The sequence below is a fragment of the Palaemon carinicauda genome, chromosome 37 (assembly GCF_036898095.1).
Source record: "Palaemon carinicauda isolate YSFRI2023 chromosome 37, ASM3689809v2, whole genome shotgun sequence".
Classification (NCBI taxonomy): domain Eukaryota; kingdom Metazoa; phylum Arthropoda; class Malacostraca; order Decapoda; family Palaemonidae; genus Palaemon; species Palaemon carinicauda.
Window position 1 is genome coordinate 3,637,869 of NC_090761.1, and position 15,000 is coordinate 3,652,868.

The 15,000-nt window shown below is 36.3% G+C and overlaps 1 protein-coding gene across 1 annotated transcript in view; it reads right to left on the bottom strand.

Moving 5' to 3' along the window:
• The window catches only part of LOC137628970 (cholinesterase-like), a 107,707-nt gene that overhangs the window by 25,925 nt on the left and 66,782 nt on the right, over positions 1-15,000 (bottom strand). The window contains exons 8-9 of the mRNA XM_068360223.1: positions 11,990-12,183; positions 3,296-3,431 (exon numbers count right to left, since the gene is read on the bottom strand). Of these exons, the coding sequence (XP_068216324.1) occupies positions 3,296-3,431; positions 11,990-12,183 (330 nt within the window). The remainder of the gene's footprint in view (positions 1-3,295; positions 3,432-11,989; positions 12,184-15,000) is intronic.

Here is a 15,000-nt window from a genome sequence, read left to right on the forward strand (position 1 = left end):
GATATGGAGAAAACAACATTTATCTCACAGTGTTAGTATAGAACACTTATTATTATTATTATTATTATTATTATTATTATTATTATTATTATTATTATTATTTTTATTATTATTATTATTATTATTATTATTATTATTATTATTCATTATTTATGAATTTTATTAATATATTAAATTTTTATCATTATTATTATTAGTATTATTGTTTATTATTTATGAATTTTATTAATATATTCAATTTTTATTATTATTATTATTATTATTATTATTATTATTATTATTATTATTATCATCATTATTATTATTATTGAAGATAAAGTAGTTATACGGAAAAGGAACATAAACTGAAGAGAATCAAATATGAATTCCGCGTAAACTTAGGAAATAATCGACCGGAAAAATGATTGCATACAACAGCTGTAATAAAAGTAACAAGCCTCGTGCTTTTAATTAGTTACTTGTACATCCTCTTTTTAAACTTAAAGGCACCAACATCAATAAAGAGATAGATTATCCTTCCTTATTAGTTTATCATTCGGTTAATAATATTAAATCTTCGCCCCAGCATGTTATTTCAAGGTGAAGGTATGAGATTTTACAGTATTTAAAAAAAAAGAAGAAAATAAAAATTTGGTTCTTTCAATTGCTATTCTTCAGACAGCATACTTATTGTTCAGTGTGCTCGAGTTTTATACACACTTGCATAAATACATAAACACCTATAAATTCATAAATAACATTAAAGTTGCATAAAATGTACATGTATCCTTAATATTCTTTGCGCTGGTGTTTGCTAAATATGCACTGTTTGTATTCATAATTAACAAAATAGACATGCAGAACACACCAATGTCATTGGCTTGTAATATAACAATTTATATATATTGCCAATATACATACACTTTTCAGCAATATTAAAAAACAATCTATACAAAGTATCGGCACACTCAACCATTGCAGTTTGACCAGGAGAGAATTCAACTGAAAACATTACAACCGTAATGACAAATAATCATTAGATCACCAACTCAATCGAATAATATTGTATCAAGGCCGACGAGAGTCTAACTAAACTTTCAAACAACGTACACAATTTGAACTCAAGCAAAAATATAAAGTAAAATAAAAAAAAAAATGTGGATGGACGGACTCTTGACTTGCCAAAGTTGAATACAATACCTTGAATGCCAGAAAAGTTCATGTCGCCTTAAACTTGACTAAATGACACTTGTTCGGTCGAAGTGCATCCGTATGGCGTCGAAACATAAAACAAAGAATGAAAGAAAATTTAAACGAAAAATACACGCCAGAGTACAGTAAAGGATACAAGAGTTCAGTAGCTATTAAGGAGACCTTATAAAATAAAATCTGGATGATGGTGGGATAAGTCACCACACGTCTATACCAGGAACTAAAAACCATCACCTTGATACGGAACTGCCACTGAGAACGACCTTGAAGGCATTCCCCTCGATAGAAAATGTCTCTTTCTTCCCGTAAATAAGTTTCTTAGAGTCATTTGGATATCATTTATGAGGGAGAAAAGGTATCAGCTTCATACATAAAAAACAAAACTCGCACACACGATGGTTATAGCCTAACATGTTCCGAAGGGGACAGCTAATCGTTTCAGCCATATGAAGTAGAGCACAATATCACCATATTTTGAAGGCCTTTCTGTCACAATATTTCCCAGAACAACAGAGGAGGAACAGATATCATTCGAAACGAGCCTAGATTTGACTTTTATAGGTAATCTTGTCTTCTGTAGCCTCCCATGAATATGCAAACGTCGTTTGACCCCCTAATGCCTTGTGGTATTCAATTTAGGCAAAAGGGTTCAATTGAATACTATAAACTGAGCGCAAACTTCAAAAGAAAGAGAGCACAAAATAGTGAGTGGATAAATTTAATCATAGCCAAGGAAGGAAAAGTAACAAAAGACAACGTGATTTATAGTATCTAATTTTTTTAAGATACATCCATTAAGAATACAAAAATAAAAAATCCTTTTTTTCTCTTTGCTTACTGAAAGGGCAACAGTGGCTATAAACCTGCGCAATACGTCTACCCTGGGGAGCCATAAAAGAAAGAAAAAAAAAACATTCTTTACGTTTACTGTTCCAGCCATTCCCAAAATCGAGGTTCTAGAGAAACACCCGTATGGTAATCTTATAATGAAAGTACGAATTACTCTTTCTTTTTCTATTATATATATATATATATATATATATATATATATATATATATATATATATATATAAATATCACCCACGAATGGCATTTAATACCGAATTCTATCTTGGGAATATATATGCACTTGGAACTCATTTTATGGTAACAGCTTCTGGCCGGGTGGGGATTCGAACCACCACCTGTACGGCTGGAAACCATGCTGGCAGGGACCCTACCGACTGAGCTAGGTAGGGTCCCTGCCAGCATGGTTTCCAGCCGTACAGGTGGTGGTTCGAATCCCCACCCGGCCAGAAGCTGTTACCATAAAATGAATTCCAAGTGGATATATATTCCCAAGATAGAATTCGGTATTAAATGCCATTCGTGGGTGATATTTACATTAATTAAAATCACGTGTGCTTGTGATATATATATATATATATATATATATATATATATATATATATATATATATATATATATATACAGTATATGATGCTGGTAGTGTAACAATCATTGAACTAAATGTTTACATTGTACTTCCTTACAATTTCATAACAAGATATGTATCTAGCTTTGTAGCCAACGTTATTGTTTGTTAATTGTGCGTTATTTGAAATCCACGGGCTTGTGAGACTGACGTTAAAAGGAAATCATGGTTAGAATACATAAAAGGTAAAGAGACATGAATGGAGAGAAAAGAGCATATGGGACTCAACCCTTTAAGAAGCAACAGACGTAATTTCTTCAGATATGAAAAGTTTTACGGCAGAAAGTGACAGGGATTAAAATGACGGTTTCATAAAAGATTAACAGTTTTTGAGTCTTCTATGAAAAATCTTCTTAAATGTACTTTGAGTTTTCTTAGAAAATACATAAGGGTCCAGAATAATAATGTTCCTTTGAAAATTCATTAAAATTCAAAATGTTTTATATGTATTTTTTTTTTTTGCATAACAGTTCTTCATGTTCTTACAAGGATGACTTTCCCATTATTCTGAAAACATTAAAGTACTAAGATATCATAATTAGTTTTCGCCTGAAAAAAAAAATCCGCAGTAATTATAGATCATTATCATAGTATAGAAAATTATATTAAAAATACCACTTGATAACTTACCTGTGATATTGGTATGAGAATCATAAATATCTCTAGACTGAAACTCGTTCACTAAGAGGAATGTTGTCAGACCTCTCTCTGAAGCTTCATCTGCAAACTTAATGACGGGAGCTTTGAACAGGCTGTCTGTGAACATCTGAATACGAAAGGAAATAATTTAGATCTTTTGGGTAGAATAGGGTGATATTTAGATATTAGCAATAAAAAACCCTTTTGTAACTAACATTCTAGATATGCTTCTTCGATTAATGTTAAAGCACAAATGACGGTTGCTTATCCATACTTTCTCCCTAGCGAAGCAGCAGTCCCAACGTTTTAATTACAATCTGCTTCGTTCCCCCTATCACACGCCTACACATACAAAAGCACGTACACACACATATGTATGTATATGTGAGTATGTATAATAATGCATATATATTATATATATATATATATACATATATATATATATATATATATATATATATATATATATATATATTAGAACTTGCTGAACTTTACATAAAGTCTCTGCAAGAGTGCTCAATACTTACAGCTTGGAGAAACTTTATCATTATAGTAATTTTGAAAAAGGGAGTCAAAAAAGACCTGAAATATTACTGGCCAATAAGTTTACTCTTAGTAATATACAAAATATTTACAAAGATCATATTAGGCCGAATCGAAAGACCAAGTGAGCAAGCATGCTTTCAGAGTGGGTATTCAACAACTGACCATATCTATGTAATTAACCAGCTAATAGAAAAATCAACAGAGTATTACAAATCATAATGTATGGCATATATAGACTATGAAAAACTTTTTGATTCTGTCAAAACTGTAGCGGTAGTGAAAGCACTTCAAAGACAAGGAATAGAGGAATCTTATGTTAGAACATTTGAAGATATCTATACGGGAAGTACAGCAATCTTAAAACTACAAAGAGATTGAGAGAAAATTCTGATTCAGAAAGAAATTAGACAAGGAGGCCCCATACCTCCTAAATTATTCACAATGTGCCTGGAAGAAGTTAAAAAAAAAAAATTGTAACATGTAGGAATTAACATTAATAGGGAATATCTTAACGAGTAAAGATTTGCAAATGGCGTAGTTCTATTTAGTGAATCATGGGAGGAATTGCAAAAGATGATAGAAGATTTAAATAGAGAAATGTAGGACTGAAAACTAAAATAATTTCTAATGAAAAGCCAGAGACACAAGAAATAGGGTTATGAACAATGTACCGCATGTGCTTCATACACACTCATACAATATAATGTTATCATTTTTTTATCTCTTGCTCTCTCTCACACAGATAACAGAACAACCTGTTTAAGCTTGTCTTTGTATGGTTTAGATTGTTGGAGTTTTTGTGACATTCTTGCTCGCCATTGCTTGTATATAAGTTTGTTATCTTTTGAATAAAGGTTACTTACATTCACCTCGCCGTAATGTTAACACCTGAGAACCACCTCGTACATTGCACATTGATGACCTTCTGAGTGATCATCTCCTCACAGCATTTATTTCGCCTAGCACCATTCCCTACACTTTTCACAATGCCGCACACCAATCCTGACTCTACGACTCCCGCTGCATTGTTGAAATTTCCACCCTCCACCACCAGAGAAGCGTTTGCTTGGTTACAGCACGCCAAAGCCTAGTTTCGCATCAATGGTGTGAATCGCTCAAGCAGCAAAGTAGACTATGTCCTCACGGCAATCCCCGAGGACATTTTTCCAGAAATCTACGATTGGCTTGGTGACAAAGGGGATGTCCTAATAGCATATGAGACCTTAAAAAAATACCTCCTGAAGCCGTACTCACCATCAAGCTTTTTCAGCTCTCTTAAAAAAGTTGTTGGAGGACAACAAGGTTTTGTTCGGCTTCAGGGAAATGATCAGTATTACTTGCTTGCAATCTGCTGCAGACGGTTCTCCCCTTGAAGTGAATTTACTTTCTGCCCTTTGGAGACGACATCTACCTGAATACCTTGTCTATGGTGGACGTGATGACCAAAATGGATACCCTTATGGACAGCCACTTCGCTTTCAAGACCTCCATCAACGCCTCCACTCATGATGAAGAGAGCAACTACTGAACACTGACTGAAATCGATGTGAATGCTGTAAAATGCAGACGCCCACCCTGTGACATGCCAGAGTGGCGAAAAAGCCTCCCACACCCACACATGATGGACCATACTCATACCCCAGTCAACGACCCTCTAGTCACTTATTGACACTCATCAACTGTAATTCTGATATTACCATTCCACATTTGGAGCAGCTGATAAGAAATGTGCAGATGGTTATCAGTGGCCAAAAAATGGGTAAATAGGCCATCGGATTTGGCGGTGGCCTCCCCTGTCACTAATCTTTTCTTTTTACATGATGCAGGTATGGGTGTGCGGTTTTTAGTACACTATGGTGCTTGCTGTTCCTTTCTACTGAGGTCTCTCTCCAGGACTCAACGTAGTCATTCTAGGGCTGGTGACCTCCACCTGGTGACGTTCGCCTAGTACCTGCCAATGGATCTGAGATTCCCACCCTTAGTTACGAGACACTCACTCTATCTTTTGGGAGCGCTAAATACTATTGGAAATTCCTCGTTGCCGATGTAGCATTGCCACTACTCGGTGCAGATTTCCTCACACATTTCCACCTAATGGTTGATGTGGGGCATCAAGAATTAGTCAATGCAGACTCGTACTCATTGACAACTCCTCAATCTGATGTCTCCAACCTCTCACTTTACATCAGCGCACTCACAGAGGATTATGCACACTGAACTTTGCCAAACCCCCAGTTCCCTCCAAGCATGGTATTCGTCCCCATATCAGGATGACGAGAGCCACTGTGTTCGCCAGATTCAGGCGCCTGGCACTGTATTGTTTGTTAGTGACTAAATAAACGTTCATTGAAATGGAAGAAATAAGCCTTTGCTAAAAGGCCTCGAGCTCATGGTTGTTGCCTTTGCACATCATCCTGTTTTTAGTACACTATGGTGCTTGCTGTTCCTTTCTACTGAGGTCTCTCTCCAGGACTCAACGTAGTCATTCTAGGGCTGGTGACCTCCACCTGGTGACGTTCGCCTAGTACCTGCCAATGGATCTGAGATTCCCACCCTTAGTTACGAGACACTCACTCTATCTTTTGGGAGCGCTAAATACTATTGGAAATTCCTCGTTGCCGATGTAGCATTGACAACTCCTCAATCTGATGTCTCCAACCTCTCACTTTACATCAGCGCACTCACAGAGGATTATGCACACTGAACTTTGCCAAACCCCCAGTTCCCTCCAAGCATGGTATTCGTCCCCATATCAGGATGACGAGAGCCACTGTGTTCGCCAGATTCAGGCGCCTGGCACTGTATTGTTTGCTAGTGACTAAATAAACGTTCATTGAAATGGAAGAAATAAGCCTTTGCTAAAAGGCCTCGAGCTCATGGTTGTTGCCTTTGCACATCATCCTGAAGAAGGATGGCTCCCGGCACCCTTGCGGGTATTATAGGTGTTTGATCATGCAGACAGAACCAGACCACAACCCCCTACATGCAAAAACCAAAGGTTTTCTCCTCGCTCAACCTCTTGAAGGGGTATTATTAGGTGCCCATGAACCGAGAAGACATCCCCGAGACAGCCATCACCACCCCCTTCAGCACATACACCTTTAAATACTCCTATTTTGGCTTTCATAATGCTGGTGCCACTTTTCAATGCCTCATAGATGCATCTTAGGGGACCTCCCCTTCTGTGTATGTTTTGTGGACGACATAGTTGTACTCTCTTCCTCCAAAGAGAAACACCTCCATCACCTACGTATCGTTCTCAAGTGCCTACAATGGAATGGCCTTGTATTCTAGTATGACAAGTGTACCTTTAGCGCTAACGAAGTATTGTTATTAGGGCACTGCATCACTCCTGAAGGCGTGCACCCCCTCACTGAGAAGGTGGCAGCCATTAAGAACTTACCCACACCCTCAACCATCAAAGCACTGCTAGAATTCTTGGGCATAATAAAGTATTATCATCTGCTCTTGCCAATTATCGCAGCCACTATTGACTCCATCTATGTCTCCCTCAATGCCAAGCCTAAAGACCTAAAGTGGGGTCCCCTTCAAGAACAGCCTTCTGCAATGCAGAGGATGCCCTATCAACCGCTGCTGCTCTCAAGTTTCCTGTGCTTCACGCCGCTTTCCTCCTCTCCACTAAAGCCAGTGACGTCACTATTGATGCAGTACTCAAGCAGGTGGTCAACAGCTCATCCCGCTGATTGGCTTTCTTCATTAGAAAACTGTGCAAGGTGGAATCCAGCTACTTTACCTTCGACCGCGAATTGCTGGCAGAGCATTTGGCTGTCCGTTGCTTTCACCACTTCTTAAAAGTTACACTCTTTGTCATTCGCATGGACCACATGCCTCTGGCGCATGCCTTTACTTAACAGCCCAATGCCTGGTCTGCCCGTCAATGCCAACATCTCTCTGCTATGGCTGAATACAACTGCATTCTTCAACATGTTCCTGGGAAAATGAATCCCATTGCCAATGCCCTGTCAAGATACACATTGGCTGCCATTCACTGGGGATTGGATTAGAACGCCTTGGTAGAAGTCCACCAATAAGATACAGAGTACCCACCATGTATGTCATACTGGCCATCCCTCCATTGGGAAGACGTTGCCCTTGATAACTTCAATGCCACCCTCCTCTGTGACATCAGTACTGGTAGACCACGACCATGGAAGCCTGCTCCCATGCGCTGACAGGTGTTTGATTTCATCCATGGCCTCTTACATCCCTCATGCCGATCTACTGCACATATACTAAAGACGAAGTTCATTTGGCAGAACAATACTAAGGATGCTATGGATTGGGTCCACACCTGGACTTCAAGCCAAACTTAAAAAATACATCAACACACGGATTCAGGAGTGGTTACCTTTCCTTAAATTCAACGTCATTTTGTCCACATTCACATCGACATACTAGGTCCCCTACCCACATCACAATACAAACATCCAGAGAAGCAAAAAATACCAAAAGATTTACACACCACAACACACATCATCCTGCACAATGACACTAGCAAGCCACCATTGAAACCCCCTTACACGGACCCTTTCCTTGTGATCCGTTGTACACTGAAAGCTTTCTGAATTAACATTAATAATGGCTAAGAGTACTGAGCCTCTATTGATCACCTAAAACCTGAGTATCTCTTGCAAGATGACCCGCCTACATTGGTCTCTATAAGGCAGGGCTTCCTATTTTACCATGTACCACACATTTTATACATGCTCATACAATGTAATACTATTGCTTTTTTTATCGCTCGCTCACGCTCACTCCAACACTGATAACAGAACAACCTGTTTATCGTGCCTTCGCAAGTTTGAGTTTATTGGAATTTTTGTGATATTCTTACCCGCAACTGTTTGTATTCAAGTTCGTTATCTATTGAATAAAAGTTACTAGCAATTACCTCACCTCTCTGTTAACACCTAATAACCACCTCACACAACAACCTCTATTCTAGAGATTGTTAATGAATATACATACTTAGGGCAGACAGTGTGTTTTTCGAGGACATGATGCCGAAGTTAAAAGATGGATAAGCATGGGATGGAGAGCTTTACATAAAGAATAGACAGATAACAGATGGACATTCAGAATAATGGAATGGTTCCATAGAGATTGTAATATGTATATATATATATGTATATATATATATATATATATATATATATATATATATATATATATGTGTGTGTGTGTGTGTGTGTATATATATCACAGTCTATTATGTTTACATCACTTCTAATTCTCTAGTATACACTTGAAGGTCCAGAGAGACAAGTGACAATTCTTTATTTCTAGAACGTGACTCATATAATATCATACGGTAAGTAGAAACGGAAGTTTTTAGCTTCATTTGACATCATCAGGCATCAAGTCTACGATGAATCACATGCTTATACATTTAAGAACTCTGAAATCTTATAGCGCGATCGTACCCAGAATGGCATAAATGGCATTCCTGGGGTTACCGGTAACTGTTCTTATTGTTTGACTTTAACAATCTTAACTAACTAATGTGCTATGGAAATAATGACTAATTGAGAATAGCTTCATTTCACTAATATCTGAGGGCTGACAGAAGTCTAAAGAGAAACAAAATGGGAAAATTTACTAGACGTGGGCATTTTCTTTATTTTCTGGATTCGATAGAAAAAGTTTAAGGATGGCTGACTTTTTGGGGAATACCATTAAAAATGTCCCATATCATAGCCTATCCTATCCTCACCTTTCCTCACAGCATACTTCCAATACTGTTTACAGTACCATTGTTTCCACTCATAAACTAGTCAACGTTAATTGATTAAAAACAATGGAAAAATTGTCTCTTCGAAGACAAGGCACTGGCAGTGCTGTCCACAGTTTCGTTTTAGAAACTCGCATCTCTTCATGATTCCAAAATTGCTATCACATCATAATAGTAGAAATAATACCTGTGAAATTTTAGAATTTCGAGAGCTTATGAGTTTGTAAATTTCATATAATGTACATGTTTGCCATCATCCTATCAAGACAATTTAGAATTTAAAATGTTGATTCAATAGTCTTGGGAGAAAATTTTTAAAATAATATACTTGATAAAAAAAAACCATACACTTATCTATTATGAAGATTTAGACAACTGGTCTTGATATTGTAAAAAACCTGTCAAAATGAAGTGATCCCTCCCAAGAAATGGAATCTTCTATAAAGTTGAATTTTCTTTAGCCCTTACAAAGACTCGCCAATTTTTGTGTTTATGAAATAGTATACATTAATTTCTTTTATCCATAAGAGTAAAAACAATCACTAGTCTTAATGTGTTATAATAAGGAACGTATTCTTAGAATATTGCAATACCATAACACCAATGACCATATGCAAGCAAATTTTATAAGGGAGCAGTCAATATACATTCTGTAATCTCTGTTCTTATACGGCCATAGCCAACTTTCCGTAGATTTGGCGTTAAGAGTGTGTATCCTTATTGTAAAAGGGTTAAGAAGTACTGTTTTGCAACAATGTAAATAAAGAAACGATTTTTTCCCAAGAATACGTTATGCATTGGAACTCCTGGTCTGACTCACCATGCTTTTATTGTACTGCTTTCAAATATATTATCGTTGGTTAAACTAAGAATACTAACATGGGGCCCATTACTCTACTTTGGCCCTGAGTCACCTGTTGGCATTAAGATGCAGAAAAATACTGTCACGCTTATTTTTCTTAGAAAAATAATCGTGACAGCATGATGACTGCTTGCAAAGAATTGATGAAAAGAACAATAACCTAAGCTTAAAAAAACAGATTCAAAATTTAAAGCACAAGTGACAGAACTAGAAAAATACTATTACTGTTTACCCATATCCTTATAAATGAATTTACTCAATCTGTTGCTCATCAGGTATTAGTGACTCACTCCAGTTTACTCCTTTATTTCATTATCCATTTTATGATAGCGGCATTGCTCTTTTATCAACTCTCCTCTAATTACAGAATTATTTGGCGCGGCATAATGTGGTAGAAGACCTGAGAATATGTTAAACTTCCGCCTTAAACCCATTTTTATTAGGGCTGTGAAAACTCTAACACCCAGCGTTACTTACATTTACCGAGTGATTGATTATTTCTGAGTTTATTTTCTTTTTTTTTTTTTGGGGGGGGGGGGATATCCTGACTATCCTGACAACGAAGGCCATTGAGACTTTCAATTTAATGATTAAAGGTTGTAGGATGCAGCGAAGGTATTTACTATCTAATGCTCATTAATGGGACATCAGTTTTAGAGTTTATAGAGAAAAACTCTGTTTCAAGAGCCAGGTCTACTACATCCATAACTCTAAGGCTAAGGCTTTTTCCCTTCAATAGGTTCCCTCTACATTACAAAATAACTGACAAAAGTTTGAATCCAAGAACTATTTCCCGTTGTCCCTTTAATCTCGGAGAAGGAAACTCCAAAATCAAACCATTGTTCTCTAGTTTTGGGTAGTGCCATAGCCTCTGTACCAAGGTCTTCCACTGTCTTGGGTTAGAGTTCTCTTGCTTAAGGGTACACTCGGGCATACTATTGTATCTTATTTCTCTTCCTCTTGTTTTGTTAAAGTTTTTATAGTTTATATAGATATCTATTTTGATGATATTGCTCCCAAAATATTTTACTTTTCTTGTTTCCTCTCATCACTGGGCTATGTTCCCTGTTGGAGCCCTTAGGCTTATAGTATCCTGCTTTTCCAACTAGGATTGTAGCTTAGCAAGTAGTAGTAGTAGTAGTAATAATAACAATAATAATAACAATAAAAGAGAGAGAGAGAGAGAGAGAGAGAGAGAGAGAGAGAGAGAGAGAGAGAGAGAGAGAGAGAGAGAGAGAGATTGTTTTTGATAAAACGATTGTAATAACCACATTTTTAGATAATTGCGCTCAAATGTTACTGCGCTCGTTTGTCGGCGCTCAATTGTCTAACGCTCAAAAGTCGGTGAACACACACACACATACACACACATACATACATACATACATATATATATATATATATATATATATATATATATATATATGATAGTGTATAAATTAATAAGACACTATTTTTTGATTTGAGAAAGAAAATGAAGACATGGTTATGGAGGCCGATCATCACGATTACGTCTGTTACCAACCTTTACGATTTCAAGCACGAGCATATCTTTTCTTTCGCTCGGTGCTTTGTCCAAATAGGCGTATTCGATCATTCTGTTGACAGCCACTGCATCGTCTCCTAAACTTGCTAGCGTTGTCACCAAAGGAACCAATATTTCGTGAGAATAACGAATGAGGTCATCGTAGGTCATGTGGACGATTTCCCGTTTGATATCTGAAAGAAAGAACTATTAGATCCATGGGCGTCCTTTTCATTAGAAATCAATACATGATTGCATTATTATTCATTGAGTTAAACTAGTATGTAATATGTAAAAGCTTTAATTTCTTTTTTTTTATTTAAAAGCCTTCAATATATGGAACTTAATGTCCTCTGTATTTAAAATATCATACGTACTTTCTTAACCTTTTATCAAATTAAGAATGATAAAAGAATAGATGATGAAAACTCCATGTTAAAATTCATTAAAAAAGAAAGATGAAAAGAATGTCTGCATTAAAAAAAAAAAATAACTGGCACAGAACAGTAGGTATTCATTTTTATCCAAACCATGATAAAAGAGGATTGACTGGAGTGAAGGTTCCTTCTTCGTAAGAAAAAGGAAAAATCAAATAACTAAAACTTAAAAAAAAATCTTTGGTGTTTCATATCTGGAATAGTCAATAATATCAATTCCCCACAGGAAAAAGAAAGAAAAGAAAATAAGAACAAATAGATTGATCAATATCCTTACCATTACAAAGAAGAATTCATAAATTCAAATAACGTTTGATGTGTGTTATAACAAATTATTGTACGCGACCCATCAACAATACAAAATATTTAGATAGATATGCACACACGCAAATTCAACCCTTCCCATCCCTTCCCCTTTCCTAACTACCTATCAGGGTATTGCCTCTCACCGGGGTATGACTACTCCTTCTTTCCCCTACGCGAGGACCAGGGAGAGACCGAATGGTCATACTTTTAGCAATGCTGCTCTACATTAGCATATACATTTCTTACATAGAGATCAAGGTACGAACTGAAGACTTGTGATTTCAATTTATTTGGCTGTTATCATAAGCTCATGGGATAATAAATCAGAATAATATGGCTTGCCTGATTCCTGAGACGTTTTTTTAGATAAAATGATAGACTCAAAAGGAATTATAGGTTATGGCCGATACAAAAACCACTGGTGATGCCACAGACCAGGGCTGCCAGAATGTAATGGCTGCCAAAACCCTGAAGAATCTCATCCTGTCATGGTTGTCAGAATCCTGAAGAATGTCATCCGATCAGGGCATCCACAACTCCGAAGAAAGTCCTACTCCCAGGGGTCTCAGAATCTTAAAGAATGTCATTGTGCCAAGGCTGCCACAGACATCAATGATCTATCGCAGCTAGCACCTGGAAACGAGTCTGCGGCAAACTTCCCCAACTTTTCAATAACTATCAATCTTTAGTTTTGGCTATTTAAGAAAAAATGAATTTATAACTAGAACATGCACTCGGTAACACACATACCTTCGCCACTGACACTTTTGTCATCAAGAAAACTAATGATGATATGGGTATTTGATCTCAAAACACATCGGTCATCTAAAGTCGGATGACAATGGCCGCGTAATGAGAAATCCCGCAATTTCTGCAAATTCTTTGACCACATTGACCTTTGATCCACAACCGCTAGCAAGGGTAAGGGTATCACTATATCATGTATATCAAAAGATAGGCAATTGAATTAAGCTCATTTGGCACTAATATCATGCAAATCGGATAAAATATGACCACTATATAGGAAAAAGACATTTTTGATCTTGACCTTTGACCCAATCACTCTCAAACCACAAGATAGGCAATTGAATTATGCACATATTGGCCACGATACAGAAAAAACTTTTTTGTTACCTAGACCGTGACCTTTGACCCAATTACTCCCAAAGTCTAACTAAATTGTCCTTAGATCATGGCCAATCATCCCACAAAATGTCATGAGATTCGGTCAAATAGTTTTGGAGTTATGCGAATCCTAAACACACATACATGCAAAATACACGTCTATCAAAGTATAGTCTTCCCAACAACGAAGCTGGCGAAAGTAAACTGGGTAGCCTACATATGAGATATGAAATCAACAATGAATTGAAGTATAGACAAAATTATTGAACTGAAGAAAATAGAAATTACAGTGGCAAACATGCTTTGATAAAATGGAGATATTTACTGAATGGTTAAATAACAATTCAGGGTTTCCATAATATTCAGAAGATTTGTGCAAATTTATTAAGCACTGAATGATGCACCGCAGTATTTGGATTTTGTGGACAGGAATATTTTCCTTTATTACAAAACACTGGATTCCAACGCATTTTACAACTTACATTTTTGGAAAATTCTTTATAAGCTTTTTTATTTTTGTGCTGGAAAAAAATCCTGAAATCAGCTCATAAATTAATAAATTCTTGCATGTGATGTGAAATATAATACTCTATAACATCTGGAATATTTTCCTTATATTTTCGGTCTCATTCACATGATGATTTTCATGTACATAAACAGAAACATAAGCTACATATACATACTGTATATATATATATATATATATATATATATATATATATATATGTATATATATATACATGTATGTGTATATATATATATATATATATATATATATATATATATATATATATATAGAAGGGGCTAGCGTTCGATCCCAAGTATGAGGTAGAAATTTATTTCTATTTGAACACGATGTTGTGTTGATATTTATCCATATGTAAGTATATATATAAATGTATGTATATATAATATTCTTGTAACTTCTTCAATTACAGGTGGAATTAGGTGTATTTTGTGTCTGCTACATAGTTGAAGAAAATGATCAATAAGGAATACTTGCCTCTATTCTTTTAGATTTATGGTGCGGCTTCTCAATGTAATGCCATTGGAGACCGAGGTTCAGGAGTGACATCTTGTTGTTCATCAGTTTGATCTCTACAAGCTTGATGAAACCATTTCTGCACTTCTCGTTTCTAAAAG